Raw genomic sequence first — 19,858 nt, 5'->3', positions numbered from 1 at the left:
CCAGTGGCCACATGACCTTGGAGGTGTCTACGGACAACGCTGGCTCTTCGGCTTAGAAATGGAGGTGAGCACCAACCCCCAGAGTCGGACATGACTAGATTTAACGTCAGGGGAAACCTTTACCTTTAATAATAATAGAGAAAAATAATAAATGTAATAAATGTAAGTCAGACATGACTTGACTTAATGTCAGGGGAAAACCTTTACCTTTACCTTTAGTACAATATTGGCAATAAATTACCATATTGTACTATATCTATATATTGTAATATTATTAATAATATTACATGTAATATATAATATATAACTAATATTATTATATTGTATTATTAATATTATATTGTATTACAAAATATTAATATTATATGCATATACAATATATTATAATATGTATTATTGTAAATTATATTGTGTATATGTATATATGCATGTGTTTATACATATATATATGTATAAACACATACATATATATACATATACACATATATATACATATATAATTTGGTGGAAATTATATCTATAATTTGCTCAACTGTATGTCCCCAGTCCTTCCATACACCTCATTCTCCCTTCCGCTCCATGACTCTAAGCAACTCCCACATCTCAAATCTCCCCGTGAACACGGAAACACCTGGGTGCTCTTGGGGAAGACCCCCCATCAGAGCAAATCTTGCCAAGGAAACCCCTTGACAGGTTAGCCTTCAAAGTCGGAAACCACTTAAATGCACATAACAACAACATGTCACTATGGAGAACTACCACAGTGTAGTGCTTTGAGTTCTTGGCAAGACGTGCTCAGAGCAGGGTTACCTGTTCCTTCCTTTGAGGCTGGGAGAGTATGGCTTCCAGAAGATCACCCAGTGTGTTTCTAAAGTCCAACACTCCAACCACTATCAGTGATTCCCAAAGTGGGCGCTACCGCCCCCTGGTGGGCGCTGCAGTGATCCAGGGGGGCGGTGATGGCACCTATTAGGACACGGGGGCGGGGCCAGGGGAGGGGCGGGGCCTTTTCCCAAGTGCTAGAGACAGGGCTGAGCACCTGAGGCGCCTGTGAGGACACACAGGGGGCGGAGCTAGAGTGGGCGTGGCTTCTTCCCAAGGGCCCGAGACACGGCTGAGCCTCTATACCTCTCCTGAGAGGCCTTTTAGGACTGAAAGGTGGGGCTAGGGGTGGGGGCGGGGCCTCTTCCCAAGAGCGTGAGACAGGGCTGAGCCTCTATACCTCTCCTGAGAGGCCTTTTAGGATTAGGGCGGGGCTAGGGGTGGGGGCGGGGGCTCCTTCCAAGAGCGTGAGACAGGGCTGAGCCTCTATACCTCTCCTGAGAGGCCTTTTAGGATTAAAGGGCGGGGCTAGGGGTGGGGGCGGGGCCTCTTCCCAAGAGTATGAGACAGGGCTGAGCCTCTATACCTCTCCTGAGAGGCCTTTTAGGATTAAAGGGCGGGGCTAGGGGTGGGGGCGGGGCCTCTTCCCAAGAGTATGAGACAGGGCTGAGCCTCTATACCTCTCCTGAGAGGCCTTTTAGGATTAAAGGGCGGGGCTAGGGGTGGGGGCGGGGCCTCTTCCCAAGAGTATGAGACAGGGCTGAGCCTCTATACCTCTCCTGAGAGGCCTTTTAGGACTAAAAGGTGGGGCTAGGGGTGGGGGCGGGACAGGGATAAAAGCTCAGGCCTGCCTCAGAGCTCGTAACTCCGCCCATCCCAGTCCTGGCCGCCCATTTGTGGCCCCGCCCACCTTCCCCTCCCAGCCCTGCATCTTGGACTAGGGGAGAGGCTCAGCCCCGCCCTCTTGAGCAGGAGCCACGCCCACCCCTCTAAGCCTTTCCAGGTGGCGCTGAGTCATAGTTTTTCTGGAAAGCGGGCGGCAGGCCAAATAAGTTTGGGAACCACTGCACTAGATCATGCTGTTTCCCTGAAATGAATGTTTGCCTTACCTGGTTTGAACGGTGCTTTCGAATCGCCGTACCTCTGTTGCAATTCCAAGACATTGCTGTCTGCATTGGGGAATTTCAAATCTAGATTGGAAAAAAAAAGGGAGCAGATAATGAAAAGGGATTTGTGGTTCTCTGGATGTTGTTGGGACTTCAATTCCCATCAGTCCCGCCTGGTGTCTCCACATAGCAGCCAGTGACTTTGGGGGTGAATCCAGTGCCTCCAAAGAAATGTTTCCCTTATTTAAGGGAATCCTTATTTAAGGATAAGATTGATACTATAGATTGTTATTATAATAATTATAATAATTAATAATTATTACAATAATAATAAGATTGTTATTATAGATTGTAAGATACCGACACAAGATATAGAGATTTAACTAAAGGTCAGCAAAAACTTTCTAAAGTAACAGTGTAAAAGATGGAAGTCAATATATCGTATATCCTGTAGTATAAGCCGACCCGAATATAAGCCGAGGCTCCTAATTTTACCACAAAAACTGGGGAAACTTATTGACTCAAGTATAAGACAAGGGTGGGAAATGCAGCAGCTATGGGTCAAATTGAAAAATAAAAATAGATATTAATAAAATTGCATTATTTGAGGCATTAGTGGGTTAAATGTTTTTGAATACAGTAGAGTCTCACCTATCCAACATAAACGGGCCAGCAGAATGTTGGATAAGCGAATATGTTGGCATTAAGGAAAAGCCTATTAAACATCAAATTAGGTTATGATTTTACAAATTAAGCACCAAAACATCATGTTATACAACAAATTTGGCAGAAAAAGTAGTTCAATATGCAGTAATGCTACATAGTAATTACTGTATTTACAAATTTAGCACCAAAATATCACGATATATTGAAAACATTGACTACAAAAATGCGTTGGATAATCCAGAATGTTGGATAAGCGAGGCTTGGATAAGTGAGACTCTACTGTATTTATATAAAACTTTAATTTAAGATAATAATAAGACTTTAATAAGATAAGACTGTCCAAGTCTGAATATCTATATACTCAAGTATAAGCCGACCTGAATAGAAGTCGGCCAGGACCCTCACTCGAGTATAAGCCAAGGGGAGCCTTTTCAGCCCTAAAAAAGGGCTGAAAAACTAGGCTTATACTCGAGTATATACAGTACTTTTATTTTTATTTATTTCTTTATTATTATTATTTTTCCCAATTTTTTTTCTTTTGATGCCTCTCTCCTTTCAAATCACCATCTCACGTCACCTACTTTAAAAACTGACACTCTCTTTCTCTGTTGTATTGTATTGTATTCCATGTCTATATCTATGTTTATCACTTAAAAAAAAAACACTAATAAAAATTACTTAAAAAAATATGAGTTGCTTACCTGTAACTGTGTTTCTTCGAATGGTAGTCTGTGAAATGGCACATATGGGTTAATTCCTGCGCCAGATCTAGAAGTTTCCAAAAAGCTGCGCAGGCGCAGAATTAACCGATATGTGCTATTTCACAGACACCATGAAGAAGAAAAAAGAAATGTTTCCCCCTCATTCCCCTGATTTGTGGACTGCTTCCTGGAAGGAAAAAGCCCAAACAACCAACAGCAGCACACCGAAACACTTTAGAATAATTGCCAAGGAGGACAAATCAATTGCCAAAACAATCTGACAGCAAGCATGTGAATTATTTTAGTCCTGTCTATATATATAAAAGGGTAATGAAATTTTGGCCTAGGACAAAACAACAAAATTACACATCCCAGAAACACTAAACTTGGCAGCACAACCCCTCATCCATGCCTCTGCGTTCATACAACAAAAAGCTCCAGCTACTCCAGAAAACGGCCAGGCTTTGAGACTGCAAGGCTATTCACTGCTACTCCAACTGGCCAACAAAGGATTCTCTTAAGCCACAGCAACGCGTGGCCGGGCAAAGCTAGTAGCTTAATATAAAGCAGTGTCCCTCCTTCGCTAAACGTACTCCATGTGCAAATCTGACCATTCGGCCCCTCGTACCGTTTATCGCCATGTAATGCTGCGATTCCTGCTGGAAAAGGGAGCCAATATTCACAGCCGACCTCGAGCTGCCGACTCCTCTCTTTCCGCTCAAAGACCGCTCGTGAAGTTTCTCGTGCAATGTCTTGTTCGCCTTGATGCTCATCTCAAGCTGCGCTCTCAAATTCTGTATTTCTGCCAAGAGTTCGTGCAAGTCGAGCGGCTGGTTTTGCTCTTTCCGGCATTCGTCGGCTGCGTCGCGTCGGCGATCTGAGGAGATTCAGGGATATATATATATATATATATATATATATATATATATATATATTTAAATTACCACTCTGAACAATTAAACGGGCCGTTATCAAAATGCTGAATGCGTGCTTTCGAGGAAACAATCGAGAACCAGTAATTTATTATTTATTTATTACAACATTTGTTTCCCGCCCTTCTCACCCAAAAGGGGACTCAGGGCGGCTTACAATAAAACACATGTATATAAAAATATAAAATACAATACAAATCAATTAAAATAGTTAACTAATGAATTACAGCAACATTCATAAAATGCAATACTAAATAGCAGATAGGCGCAATCAGATCTAAAAATACGAGTCTATCAAATTGAGTTCCAGCACACATTATAATACTTAATGCTGCTAGTTATTTATTAAATAATAATAATAATTAAAAAAAAACTTTATTTATACCCCACCACCATCTCCCCACAGGGACTCGGGGCATCTCACATGGGGCAAGGCCCGACCAGTATAATTTACAAAAACAACAGCATAAATACATTGCACAATATACAAAAAAACCAAAAACACAGTAAGACAATAAAACAGGAGTTAATACAATGACAAATTACTAGAGATGTTGTCGAAGGCTTTCAACGGCTCTCTCTGTAATCTGACAAGGTGAAATTCCAGAGAGGAAACAATTAGGGCTAGTTAACACCTCCCAACAAAGGATTCCCACAGGCAGGAAACAGCCAGGCTTTGAAGCTGCAAGCCAATCAATACCTCCTTCTTTCTCCCACCCTGGACATCATTCCACAGAGATATACCGTATATACTTGAGTATAAGCCGACCCAGATATAAGCCGAGGCACCTAATTTTTACCACAAGAAAGCTGGGAAAACATTGACTCAAATATTCTATTAAAAATAGATATTCTTCAATGTAAGTGCCCTTATGTATCCTTTTAATAATAATAATATAATAAAATAATAAATTTAATAACAATTACAATATAAGAGTGAAATAATAAATGTATTAATAGTAATAAAAATAGAGTAAAACAAATGTAATAGTAACGATAATAATAGAGAACAATAATAAATGTACCATATATACTCGAGTATAAGGCGACCAGGACCCTCACTCAAGTATAAGCCAAGGGTAGCTTTTTCAGTCCTAAAAAGGGGCTGAAAAACTTGGCTTATAATAATAATAATAATAATATAAAAATCATTTTATTTTTGTATGCCGCCTTCATCTCCCCAACGGGGACTCGGAGTGGCTCACATATCATATAATATCATAAAATCAATAGTTAAGACATCAAAGAATGCATTTAAAAAACAAATTAACAAGTCATGATTTAAAATAGATATAATTAAAATATTAAACAATCATCCAAGGCGTTAAAAGGCTTATACTCAAGTATATACAATATATAAATCCCACTTGCTTAGTTTCCAACAGACTTCACAACCTCTGAGAATGCCTGCCATAGATGCAGGCGAAACGTCAGAAGAGAATGCTTCTGGGATATGGCCATACAGCCCGGAAAACTCACAGCAACCCAGTGAATCCTGCCACGAAAGCCTTTGACAATGGCTTAGAAATGATGGATGTTTCCTTATATTGAAAGACAAATAATAGGATGCAGCGACAAGCGTTTTCAGACTATTTAAAAGGCGGAAAGAGGCAGCGCAGCGTAATAAAAGAAGATACACAACCTACCAGCTCCATTAAAAGCTCTATCGGCTGCGGCATATTTAAAACTAAATGTTCTTTAAGTTATATAAAAAAGTTTTTAACCTGCTGGCAGAAAGAAAGCTGGGAGGAGGCGGGAATAGAGAGAAAGGCCTCCGCTGAAGATCTGAAAGCGCAGGCCGGCTCATGCTGGGAAATGCGGCCTTTCAAGATCTCTGGACCTGAGCGGCACTGGGCTTCACAGCCAGCACTTTGAATTCTGCTTTGAGGGCAGGATGGAAGAGATTTCCCCCATCTTCACCCTTTCCTTCCCCCTTTTTCCCCATGAAAACACTCCCCGGGGGGGTGTAGCTAAAGGCTATTGCTTGCAATATGTGATCTATTTCTCTCTTCTCCTCCCTTATCAGTGTGTTTTCTTTGCAAAGCCTCCCTCGCTCTGAATCAAGGGAATGTTTTGAAAAGACAAAAACACCCTTGCAAGTCAGGAAGAAGAAAAATATATATTTATTAATCTTATGAAAGCATTTTCCCCTGAAATATTTGTTAAACTCTCTTACAGATATATAGGCATTAACCCCTTGCAAGCTTTTGCAATCTCTATATACCTTCATATGTGTATCTATCTATATACATTAATTTTATATATGAATTTTCCCCTCATATGTTTGCAGGTCTTTGCAAATCCTTTATACATATAGATCCATGTACCTGTGTATCTGTAGCCATACATATACATTATTTTAATATATGAATTTTCCCCTCATATGTTTGCAGGTCTTTGCAAATCCTTTATACATATAGATCCATGAACCTGTGTATCTGTAGCCATACATGTACATTATTTTTATATATGAATTTTCCCCTCATATGTTTGCAGGTCTTTGCAAATCCTTTATACATATAGATCCATGTACTTGTGTATTTGTAGCCATACATATACATTATTTTTATATATGAATTTCCCCTCATGTTTGCAGGTCTTTGCAAATCCTTTATACATATAGATCCATGAACGTGTGTATCTGTAACCATACATATACATTATTTTTATATATGAATTTTCCCCTCATATGTTTGCAGGTCTTTGCAAATCCTTTATACATATAGATCCATGTACCTGTGTATCTGTAGCCATACATATACATTATTTTTATATATGAATTTTCCCCTCATATGTTTGCAGGTCTTTGCAAATCCTTTATACATATAGATCCATGTACCTGTGTATCTGTAGCCATACATATACATTATTTTTATATATGAATTTACTCTCATATGTTTGCAAGTCTCTGTAAATATCTATATAAAGAGAGATGTCTGGATAGATATGAATATATTCTTACCTACCTATAAATAGGGCTTGGAAATATTATAGCGGGGAAATGAATACAGATATATATAGACATATCTAGATAGATATGAATGAATAACGGCGCTCCATGCAGTCATGCCAGCCACATGACCTTGGAGGTGTCTATGGACAACGCCGGCTCTTCGGCTTAGAAATGGAGATGAGCACCAACCCCCAGAATCAGTCAGGGAAAACCTTTACCTTTACCTTTACCGTTACCTCTCTCTCTCTCTCTCTCTCTCTCTCTCTCTCTCTCTCTCTCTCTCTCTCTATATATATATATATATATATATATATATATATATATATATATATATGGCTTGCAAATATTGTAGGGGAAATGCACACACACACAGAAGGGATTTGCAAACGTTTCAGGGGGAAATGCATATGTGAAATTAGTGTCTATAATTATAGATCTATACCTAGCTCTGCACTGTTTATATAAGCATTGAATGTTTGCCTGTTACTATGTTGGAAGCCGGCCTGAGTCCCCATGGGTAGAGAGGGTGGGATCCAAATGAAGTTGTTGTTGTTGTTGTTATTATTATTATTATTGGGTTATTGTTGATACCATATTGTTTTTGTTGCCCCTACTTTTCCACTTATAGTTAGTTTATTGCTTTTCTTTGAAATATGGTAAATATTCAAAAACATTTACCCTACTGATGCCTCGATTAATGAAATTTTATTGGTATCTATTTTTATTTTGAAATTTACCCGTAACTGCTGCATTTCCCACCCTCAGCTTATACTCGAGTCAATAAGTTATCCCAGTTTTTTGTGATAAAATTAGGTGCCTCGGCTTATATTCGGGTTGGCTTATACTCGAGTATATACGGTACTTCTGAAAACCATGCGCCCCAACGAGGCGTCTTCTAGGCTCAACCGTGTTCCCTTGGGCTCTTTACCTATCACTTGCCTAAGTTTGAGTGGCAACAATACCAAACAGAATGGGTACCGGGAGGAAACATCAATAGGGTGGAGCAATTCTTTTGGGGGGAGCAATGACTTCATTGGGACTCCTATAGTGTTTTGACCCCGACATGTCTCCCACGACACTGTTTGGCCCTCGCTTGGTACCTGCTTGGCTTCTGGTTGCGTCTTCCAACTTCTCGTAGACCCTGAGCTCCAGCCGCAGCGAATGCAGCAAGTCGTCGTTCTCCAAGAGCTGGCACTTGCTGGCATTCAGCTCCATCTGCAACCTGCAACAAGACCCCCAAACAGATCAGTGGGAGGTGTTTAAATCACCGAAACCTAGAGTTGGAAGTTGTCAGAAATATTAACAATTAACTATTTTTAATTACAAAAAATGTGAGTCAAGCACTGAAAGGGTTAAATGGATGCAAAGACTCAGCAAAAGCTGCAGTTCAATATAAGCTTAGTCTGCCTCAGTGTAAGAGAGGCCTCAGTATGAGAAGGCCTCAGTATGAGAAGGCCTCAGTGCGAGAATTTATTTATTTAATTATTTACAGCATTTTTTACACCGCCTTTCTCACCTGAGGGGACTCAAGGCGGCTTACAACACCCGGCAAAATTCAATGCCAAACAATCAATAAAATTAACAACACGTTTAAAACCATTCACAGTAATCAGTAAAAATACATTATACAAACATTAAAAAGCATTTAAAACATATAAATAATTCCGTTCTTCCAAGAACCTTGTACCTTAATTCAGACCGTGTCAATATTTGCTTACTCATTAAATACTTGCGCACAGAGCCATGTCTTTACGTTCTTCCTGAAGGCCTCAGTGTGTGAGTAGGCCTCAGTATGAGAAGGCCTCGGTGTGTGAGAAGGCCTCGGTGTGTGAGAAGGCCTCGGTGTGTGAGTAGGCCTCAGTGTGAGAAGGCCTCGGTGTGTGAGTAGGCCTCAGTGTGAGAAGGCCTCGGTGTGTGAGTAGGCCTCAGTATGAGAAGGCTTCAGTGTGTGAGTAGGTCTGAGTATGAGAAGGCCTCAGTGTGTGAGTAGGTCTGAGTATGAGAAGGCCTCAGTGTGTGAGTAGGCCTCAGTGTGAGAAGGCTTCAGTGTGTGAGAAGGCCTCAGTGTGTGAGTAGGCCTCAGTATGAGAAGGCCTCAGTGTGTGAGTAGGCCTCAGTATGAGAAGGCCTCGGTGTGTGAGAAGGCCTCGGTGTGTGAGTAGGCCTCGGTGTGAGAAGGCCTCGGTGTGTGAGTAGGCCTCAGTGTGAGAAGGCCTTGGTGTGTGAGTAGGCCTCAGTATGAGAAGGCTTCAGTGTGTGAGTAGGTCTGAGTATGAGAAGGCCTCAGTGTGTGAGTAGGTCTGAGTATGAGAAGGCCTCGGTGTGTGAGTAGGCCTCAGTGTGAGTGTGATGACTTATGGGCCATGTAGTCCCGTTCCTAGTACTGTTGTGACAGATGAAGAGGAAAACTTGGGTTTCCCACCGTTTCTGCCAGATTTGGAGCCCTTGCAGCTGCAGGATGTTTGCCCACAAGAAGTCAGACAAACAAGCCTTGAGGAGAAATCTCCCCCATTTTCTCGCCGTCTTTATTATAATCAAGATAGACACGCGCGGGAGGCGACTCGCCGAAGCGCCCGGATAGCTGCCAGACAATTAGAAGATTAAGTCTGTTCCCTTGGGAAAGTTTAAGGAGTCCTGCATCTGGACAGTATAGGTTTCGGTTCTTGTTCCCCAGAGGAAGTGTGCTTTGGCGGGAAAACAAGATCCTATATAGATGCTTGGCCACAAAGGATTCCTTGCGGAGTCAATTCGTCAGCTTCGGGAGTAGATTGTGTGTGGACTACGCTACTCCAGTTTCCAGGACCTTGTTCTCATTCCAGCCCTGCCTTGTTCCCCGGACCTCGCCACGGATTTCGCCACGGACCCTGTTCTTGCTCCTCGCTTCTTGTTGCCTTGAATCAAGCCTTGTTTGCCAAGAATCTAGTTTGCTTCCTAGCCTTGCATTAAGCTCCATGGACTAAAGGACCTTGTCATCTCCCCTCACTTTGCTTGGCAAAGTGAGTGTTTCGGTTATTGGATTACAACTTTGGACCTTAATATTTCATATTGGACATTGTTTACTTGGACTAATTTTGACCTTTCCTGAAAGGTCTACTTCTGAACTATTTTCTACACTTGCTTTTATTAACTTTATATATTTCCTCAATAAAGATATTAGATAGATTCTGGCCTCTGTGTATGGTTATTGGTGCTCTGCAGCCTGGGTCCTGACAGTGAGAAGGCTTCAGTGTGTGAGAAGGCCTCAGTGTGTGAGTAGGCCTCAGTATGAGAAGGCCCCAGTGTGTGAGTAGGTCTGAGTATGAGAAGGCCTCAGTGTGTGAGTAGGTCTGAGTATGAGAAGGCCTCAGTGTGTGAGTAGGCCTCAGTGTGAGAAGGCTTCAGTGTGTGAGTAGGCCTCAGTATGAGAAGGCCTCAGTATGTGAGTAGGCCTCCGTGTGAGAAGGCCTCGGTGTGTGAGTAGGCCTCAGTATGAGAAGGCCTCAGTGTGAGAAGCTTGTGAGAGAAGCCCCAGTGTGAAGGTTGCTGTGTGAAGCTCCTGTGTAAGTGAGAGGAGGCTCTGTGAGAGCAAAGCTGTTTATCTACATGAGAAAGGAGCCCAGCGTGGAAGCAAAGAAAGAAGTATAAAGAACTTTGTGTCATGAAAACCACCTCGTGGAGTTGGACCAGAGGGCGGAAGGGGCTGAAATAAGGCCGCAGCGCGATACCTGTTCAGTTCGTTCCGGACGCTGTAAACCTCGTCCGTCAGGCGCCCGTTTTCTTCCTCCCGTTTCCCGACTTCCTTCTGGAGCGTCTCGTTCTCCTTCTTGAGCCGCTCACAGTCCGCACGGAGCTGCTCCAAGACCAGGTGCTTCTTGGAGAGAGATTCACGCAACTTTTCATTCTCCTTTTGTTTGTCTACAAAAGAGAAAAATTTCATTTTTTCAAGGGAATTGAATTTATATTTCCTTCCATACGTATAAGGTAAAGGCAAAGGCTTTCCCCTGACATTAAGTCTGGGGTTTGGTGCTCATCTCCATTTCTAGGCCGCTTTGGGTCCCGTGAGAGAGAAAAGCGGGATATAAATAAAGATTTATTATTATTATTATTATTATTATTATTATTATTATTATTATTATTATTATTATTATTTACTACATTTATATCCCGCACTTCTCACCCCGGAAGGGACTCAGAGCGGCTTACAAATCAAATGAACATACAATATATTATTAGCCTAGCACAATATAAGCATTAAATTACTATACTGTACTATATCATTATATTTATTTATTTATTAGCGGCATTTATATCCCGCCCTTCTCACCCCAAAGGGGACTCAATATATTATACTATACGACTATATTGCAATATTATTAGTAATATTGCATGTAATATAAACATACAATTATAATACTGAATTATTATTACATTGTATTACATCATAATATTATTATTAGTAATATTACATTTAATATATAATATATAATTATTATATTGTATTATTAGTAGTATAATATTGTATTCCATTATAATATAATTATCAATCTTATATGTATATACAATATATTATTATTATTATTATTATTATTATTATTATTATTATTATTATTATTATGACATAGCAAACAAGATAGATATGCTGGATTTCATATCACAAAAGCACAAGTCGAACACTTCCCAAGTGTTTAGGATTGTGTGATGTATTTTCGGATGATGTGTGCAGATCATAGCAGGGTGGCCTTTTGCAGCTGGCAGATCGTAATTTTGTCAATGTCTATTGTTTCCAAATGCCGGCTATTATTATTATTATTATTATTATTATTATTATTATTATTATTATTATAAGCCGAAGAGCCGGTGTTGTCCATAGACGCCTCCTAGGTCACATGGCCAGCATGACTGCATGGAGGACCATTACCTTCCTGCTGGAGCAGTACCTATTGATCTACTCACATATGCATGTTTTCAAATTGCCAGGTTGGCAGAAGCTGGGGCTAACATTGGGAGCTCATCCCACTCCCCGAATTCGAATCACCGACCTTTTGGTCAGCAAGTTCAGCAGCTCAGCAGTTTAATCTGCTGCGCCATGTATGTATGTGCAGTAGTGTCTCACTTATCCAAGCTAAACAGGCTGGCAGAAGCTTGGATAAGCGAATATCTTGGATAATAAGGAGGGATTAAGGAAAAGCCTATTAAACATCAAATTAGGTAATGACTTTACAAATTAAGTACCAAAATATAATGTTATACAACACATTTGATAGAAAAAGTAGTCAATACGCAGTAATGCTATGTAATAATTACTATATTTACCAATTTAGCACCAAAATATCACAATGTATTGAAAACATTGAATACAAAAATGTGTTGGATAATCCAGAAGCTTGGATAAGCGAGGCTTGGATAAGTGAGACTCTACTGTATATGTATCCAAAATTCAAGAAAACCCAAATGCCAAACACTTTTGGTCTCAAGCATTTGGGATTAGTGATACTCAACCTGATGAAGAAATTCACAAAGAACCTACATGTTATTTTGTCTTTTTTCAGTGAGTCCAACAAAAAATATCACTGCTTTGTGAATTTTATTCAACTTACTGAAAAGTTACTCGGCTTCATCGCCTCCTTTTTTTAATAACATCCCAGATTCACCTGAAACCCAAGTGCCCAGGGAATCCAGGCTCGACGTCTTTGAAAATAAAAAATAATTAAACGCACAGAGATGCCAGAGAAGTAATAACCGAAATGAGATGCTCCTCTGACGTTGACAATTTTGCATTCCAATTTTCTGCAGCTGCGTCGAAAGAGAAAAGTTATTTGAAAGCAACACAAAGGCGGGGGGATGAAACTCCGGCAATATCTCAGTTCCATAAAATGATAGTTAAGGAGAAGGTGGAATGAGAAACACGGCTGTGACCTTTCCGTATCACTAAGAACTTGTTGCCGATGGATGGATGGAGTCGCCTTTTTCTCCCCAGTCCACATCCATCTTATGTGAACACAGTCGCAGGTTTTATGTAATTTTTCAAAAGCAAGGGGTGGGAAACGTATTTGAATCAAATGCAATTTCAATTTTTTTGGCACACATTGGAACACATTTTCACCCGAAATAGACTGATTTGAATAGTTTCCATTTTGGAGAGGTTCTTGGAGCCACGTTTTCTACTTGTGCTCTCGGCACAATCAAAAACGGTGGGACTAAAAAGAATGCCAGTTCATTTTAAATCATGTCTTATTATGGTCACCACTTTAAATTTTATTACCGTATCTACTCGAGTATAAGCCGACCCGAATATAAGCCACAAAAAACCTGGGAAAACATTGACTCTAGTCGAGTCAATAAGCCGAGAGTGGTAAATTTCAGAAATAAAAATAGATACCAATAAAATTACATTAATTGAGGCATCACTAGGTGAAATGTTTTTGAATATTTACATCAAATTTAAGATAAGACTGTCCAACTCTGATCAAATCATTATACTCATCTTCTTCAATGTAAATATGCTTACGTATCCTTTTAATAATAATAGAGCAAAATAATACATGTAATAATAATAATAATAATAATAATAAATACAGGAAAATAATACATGTAATATTAAATAAGAGTAAAATAAATGCAATAATACTAATACAGTAGAGTCTCACTTATCCAACACTCACTTATTCAAGCCTCTGGATCATCCAAGCCATTTTTGTAGTCAATGTTTTCAATATATCGTGATATTTTGGTGCTAAATTCGTAAATACAGTAATTACTACATAACATTACTGCGTATTGGACTACTTTTTCTGTCAAATTTGTTGTATAACATGATGTTTTGGTGCTTAATTTGTAAAATCATAACCTAATTTGATGTTTAATAGGCTTTTCCTTAATCCCTCCTTATTATCCAAGATATTCGCTTATCCAAGCTTCTGCTGGCCCATTTATGTTGGATAAGTGAGACTCTACTGAACCAATAAAATTACATTAATTGAGGCATCACTAGGTGAAATGCTTTTGAATATTTACATGAAGCTCAAATTTAAGATAAGACTGTCCAACTCTGATCAAATCATTATTCTCATCTTCTTCAATGTAAATATGCTTATGTATCCTTTTAATAATAATAGAGCAAAATAATACATGTAATAATAATAGAGTAAAATAATACATGTAATAATAAATAGAGTAAAATAAATGCAATAATACTAATAATAAGATCAGAGTGAAATAATAAATGTATTAATAATAATACAAATAGAATAAAATAAATGTAATAGTAGCAACAATAATAGAGAAAAATAATAAATGTAATAATACCAATAATAATAGAGAAAAATAATAAATGTACCATATATTATCGAGTATAAGCTGACCCAAATATAAGCCAACCAGGACCCTCACCCGAGTATAAGTCGAGGTTGTTTTTTTTTCAGTTTTTAAAAAAGGGCTGAAAAACTAGGCTTATACTCGAGTATATACAGTAAGTCTAATGTGGAAATTTCGATATTTGTGTCTGTATTTCTTTTCTGATGTGTTTTATTCTGTTTATTGTCATTATCCGGGCTTGGCCCCATGTAAGCCGCCCCGAGTCCCTTCGGGGAGAATGAGGCGGGGTAGAAAAATAAAGTTGTTGTTTTGTTGTTGTTGTTGTTGTTGTTATTGTTATTATTATTATTATGTCTTAAAGTTCATATCCATATCTAAGTCTTAAGAGCGGCATATGGGAAAGAAACCCATATAATGTGTTGTCGAAGGCTTTCATGGCCAGAATCACTGGGTTGCTGTGAGTTTTCCAGGCTGTATGACCATATTCCAGAAGCATTCTCTCCTGACGTTTCACCCATATCTATGGCACATCCTTTCGCCCACATCCACAGAGGTTGTGAGGTCTGTTGGAAACAAGGCAAGTGGGGTCTATATATCTGTGAAATAACATCCAAGGTGGGAGAAAGAACTCTTCTCTGTAGGGAGGCAAGTGTGAATGTTGCAATTCATCACCTTGATTAGCATGGCAATGAATAAATTCTGGCTACCGGTGTATTTTTAAAAATCTAAAATCAGGACAGCAAATAAAGAACAACACTCTGAAAATGGGGGAATTCCAGACAGGAAACAATCAGGGCCAGCTAACACCTCCCAACAAAGGATTCCACCAGGTATGAATCAGCCAGACTTTGAAGCTGGAAGGCTTTTCAGTGCTTTTTTTTCGTGTCAGGAGCAACCGGAGTTGCTTCTGGAGTGAGAGAATTGGCCGTCTGTGTGATGACTCATGGGCCATGTAGTCCCGTTCCTAGTGCTGTTGTGACAGATGAAGAGGAAAACTTGGGTTTTCCACCATTTCAGCCAGAAAGGGAACTTTCCCAGCCTGAATTAGAGCCCTTGCACCTGCAGGAGGTTTGTATTCCAGAAATCTGCCAAACAAGCCCTGAGTCAAAATCTCCCCCATTTTCTCGCCGTAATTATTATCTACAACAAAAAGGAGTTCAGCAGGCTAATCGCCGAAGCCTGAGAATCGCAGCAAAGCATTCTGATGATTAAGCCTGCTTCCATGAGAAATTTTAGGGAGTCATACATCTGGACACAGAGATTGACTTTCGTTTCTGGTTTCCCCAGAGAAGTGTTCTCTGGTGGGAAACGAGGCCCTATTTAGGTTCCTTGCCCCTTTTGGAATCTTGCGGAGTCAATTCGTCAGCTACTGGAGTAGCGTGTGTGGACAGCTACTCCGTTTCCAAGCCTTGTTCCTGTTTCCAAGCCTTGTTCCTGTTTCCAAGCCTTCGTTCCCAGCCTTGTTTACTTCCACGGATCTTGCCTTGCTTCCCGGACCTTGCCAAGTAAATTCCACGGATCTTGGTTTTGCTCCTCGTTTCTTGTTGCCTTGTTCAAGCCTTGTGTTCCAAGTATCAAGTTATTTCCTAGCCTTGCTCAAGTTTCATGGACTAAAGGACCTTGTCATCTCCCCTCACTTCACTTGGCGGAGTGAGTGTTTCGGTTATTGGATTACAACTTTGGACCTTAATATTTCATATTGGACATTGTTTCTTTGGACTAATTTTGACCTTCCCTGAAAGGTCTACTCCTGAACTATTTCCTACACTTGCTTTTATTAACCTTATATAATTCCTTAATAAAGATATTAGTTAGATTCTGGCCTCTGTGTATGGTTATTGGTGCTCTGCAGCCTGGGTCGTGACAGTCTGCAAGGACGTTGCCCAGGGGACGCCTGGATGTTTTTACCATCCTTGTGGGAGGCTTCTCTCATGTCCCCGCATGGAGCTGGAGCTGACAGAGGGAGCTCATCCGCGCTCTCCCCGGGTGGGATTCGAACCTGGCAGCCTTCAGGTCAACAACAAGTCACAAGGCTTTTATCCCCTAGGCCACCGGAGGCCCTGTGCTAATTTCAGTGCTAATCAAGGTGATTAATTGCATTGAACAATGCTCTGAAAGCGGAGAATTCCAGACAGGAAACAATCAGGGCCAGCTAACACCTCCCAACAAAGGATTCCACCAGGTATGAATCAGCCAGGCTTTGTAGCTGTAAGGCTTTTCGATGTTAATCAAGGTGATTAATTGCATTGAACAACACTCTGAAAGTGGAGAATTTCAGACAGGAAACAATCAGGGCTAGCTAACACCTCCCAACAAAGGATTCCCCCAGGGAGGAATCAGCCTGGCTTTGAAGCTGCAAGACTATTCAATGCTAATCAAGGTGGCCAATTGCAACTTTCACACTAGCCTCAAACAGACAAGAGTTCTTTCTTCCACAGATATATAAACCTCACTTGCCTAGTTTCCAACAGACCTCACAACCTCTGAGGATGCCTGCCATAGATGTGGGCAAAACGTCAGGAGAGAATGCTTCTGGGACATGGCAATATAGCCCGGAAAACTCATAGCAATCCAGTCATTCTGGCCATGAAAGCCTTCGACAACCCATGGGGACAGGACTGCTCCAGATCCTGGGTTTTGTTTTTTTGCCCTCCTCTCTACCATCATCCCCTTTATCTTACCTCGAGATCCTTGTGCCAGCATTGCGTTCAGGACCTGATTTTGCTCTCTCAGGAAATGAATTTCAGAAGTCAGGGAGTGATGTTGCTCCGCGCCGCGGTTACAAACGCTTGCCGAACCTATAAATATATACATAAAAATGATTTATGAGCCATCTCTAGGTCGGTAAAGATTAAACTCCCCCAGACAAGAACAATTTAAACAATGCAGGCGGGGCCGGCGGGGAGGGGCAGACGGGCCCACAAAAAAGCTATTTATCCCTTATATATTTTGAAGGTTATCATCACGACAGAGCAAAAGGTAATTCGGGCGGGCGGTGAGCAAGCTGTCCCAACAGCCCTCCTGACGCCAGGCCGGTATCAGCAAAATTGCAAATTATCCCTGGAAGATAATGGCAACCGGGCGCAGACACTCGCACACTTATCTTGGGCCTCCAGCCAGAGATTGTGCCGAGACAGATGGGCAGTCATTTTCAACGCCCTAGTAAATTACCACGTTCTAAGAGAAAGATCTTTTTTGCATGTTGAGGAATTCCACAGATGCATTTTTTAACTACTGACTGAGTTTGCTGGGAATTATTATTATTATTATTATTAATAATAAAAATAATAAGCCATCAGGACAAATGCAATTAAGGCCAAGATCAAAAAATCAGCTGATGACCCAAAATGCAGACTGTGCAAGGAAACCGACAAAACCATGGATCATATACTCAGCTGCTGTAAGAAAATCACACAGACTGACTACAAACAGAGGCACAACTATGTGGCCCAAATGATCCATTGGAACTTATGCCTCAAGTCCCACCTCCCAGCCGTAAAGAACTGGTGGGATCACAAACCTGCAAAAGTCTTGGAAAATGAGCACGCAAAGATACTGTGGGACTTCCGAATCCAGACTGACAAAGTTCTGGAACACAACACACCAGAAAAAGAAAAAGGTTTGGATTGTGAAAAAGAAAAAGGTTTGGATTATTGATGTTGCCATCCCAGGTGACAGTGACATTGACGAAAAACAACAGGAAAAACTCAGCCGCTCTCAGGACCTCAAGATTGAACTTCAAAGACTCTGGCAGAAACCAGTGCAGGTAGTCCCAGTGGTGATTGGCACACTGGGTGCCGTGCCAAAAGATCTCAGCCGGCATTTGGAAACAATAGACATTGACAAAATTACGATCTGCCAACTGCAAAAGGCCACCCTACTGGGATCTGCTCGCATCATCCGAAAATACATCACACAGACCTAGACACTTGGGAAGTGTTCGACTTGTGCTTTTGTGATATGAAATCCAGCATATCTATCTTGTTTGCTGTGTCATAATAAAATAATAATAATAATAACCACCTCTGAGGATGCCTACCATAGATGTGGGCGAAACATCAGGAGAAAATACCTCTAGAACATGGCCATACAGCCCGGAAAACATACAACAACCCTGTGATCCCGGCTATGAAAGCCTTCGACAACACAATAATAATAATAATAATAGTAATACTTAATAATATATTCCGCCCTATCTCCCCAAGGGGTCTCGGGCGGTTCACAGTACACATACATGGCAAACATTCAATGCCACTTGGACAGAACAGAACAGACAGACAGATGGTATGTTGTCTTAAAGTCCAGAGCCTTGGAGGTTGAGCTTGGATTCAGTAACAGATAAGACACAGAACAAAGGCTCTTGAATCTTTAGTTCTTCTTATTGTCTCTTTCTTGTATGGTGTTCAAGTGTCTCTAAGAAGGGCTGTTTAGCACAGCAGGTTAACCACTAGCTGCAATAAATCTTGTCAGTCAAGAGGTTGATATGAGGAGAAGCAGCAGTCAGGAGGCTTGTTGTCACATCTTTGTGTTGTGAAAGTTTGAAGTCCAAAAGATGAAGAAAACTAAGAGTGACTGTCTTGGAAGAGTTTATGAAACCCACTACGTCCTGCCCTCAATGTGAGGATAGACCAGTGATTCCCAAAGTGGGTGGGCGCTGCAGCGATCCAGGGGGGTGGTGATGGCACCTATTAGGACTTCCCAAGTGTCGGAGACAGGGCTGAGCACCTGAGACGCGTTTTAGGACATGGGGGCGGAGCTAGACGAATGGGCGTGGCTTCTTCCCAAGAGCCCGAGACAGGGCTGAGAGTCTATACCTCTCTTGAGGTGCTTGTTGGGTCACAGAGGGCGGAGTTGGGGAAGGGGGCGGGGCCTCCTTCCAAGAGCCTGAGACAGGGCTGAGCCTCTGTATGTCTCCTGAGAGGCCTTTGAGGACTAAAGGGCGAGGCTGGGGTGGGGGCGGGATCTCTTCCCAAGAGCGTGAGACAGGGCTGAGGCGCTTGTTAGAACACGAGGGCGGGGTATAGAGGTTCAGTCCCAGCAGGCACTTGAAAAGAGGCCCCGCCCCCTCCTCTAACCCCGCCTCCTGTGTCCTGGCAGGCGCCGCAGGACAGGGATAGAAGCTCAGCCCTGCCTCAGAGCTCGTAACTCCGCCCATCTCAGTCCTGACCACCCATTTGTGGCCCCGCCCACCTCCCCCTCCCAGCCCTGCATCTTGGACTAGGAGGCTCAGCCCCGCCCTCTTGAGCAGGAGCCCCACCCACCCTTCTAAGCCACGCCTCCTTTTCCAGGGGGCATTGAGTAATATTTTTTCTGGAAAGGGGGCGGTAGGCCAAATAAGTTTGGGAACCACTGGGATACTTATAAAACTCCTCCATCCTCTGGTCC

At 41.4% G+C, this 19,858-nt stretch overlaps 1 protein-coding gene across 4 annotated transcripts in view; it reads right to left on the bottom strand.

Moving 5' to 3' along the window:
* Positions 1-19,858, bottom strand: part of cdk5rap2 (CDK5 regulatory subunit associated protein 2) — a 123,826-nt gene that overhangs the window by 18,121 nt on the left and 85,847 nt on the right. For 3 of the 4 annotated variants that reach the window (XM_062960326.1, XM_062960324.1, XM_062960325.1), the window contains 5 exons: positions 17,155-17,271; positions 10,885-11,074; positions 8,281-8,402; positions 3,924-4,172; positions 1,932-2,012 (listed from right to left, as the gene is read on the bottom strand). In XM_062960326.1, coding sequence (XP_062816396.1) covers positions 1,932-2,012; positions 3,924-4,172; positions 8,281-8,402; positions 10,885-11,074; positions 17,155-17,271 — 759 coding nt within the window. The remainder of the gene's footprint in view (positions 1-1,931; positions 2,013-3,923; positions 4,173-8,280; positions 8,403-10,884; positions 11,075-17,154; positions 17,272-19,858) is intronic. The other variant, XM_062960327.1, reaches the window with a different exon arrangement.

This window comes from Anolis carolinensis, unplaced genomic scaffold (assembly GCF_035594765.1).
Source record: "Anolis carolinensis isolate JA03-04 unplaced genomic scaffold, rAnoCar3.1.pri scaffold_7, whole genome shotgun sequence".
NCBI lineage: Eukaryota > Metazoa > Chordata > Lepidosauria > Squamata > Dactyloidae > Anolis > Anolis carolinensis.
The sequence above is the reverse complement of the archived record's forward strand: the minus strand, read 5'-3'. Positions and strand labels throughout refer to the sequence as shown.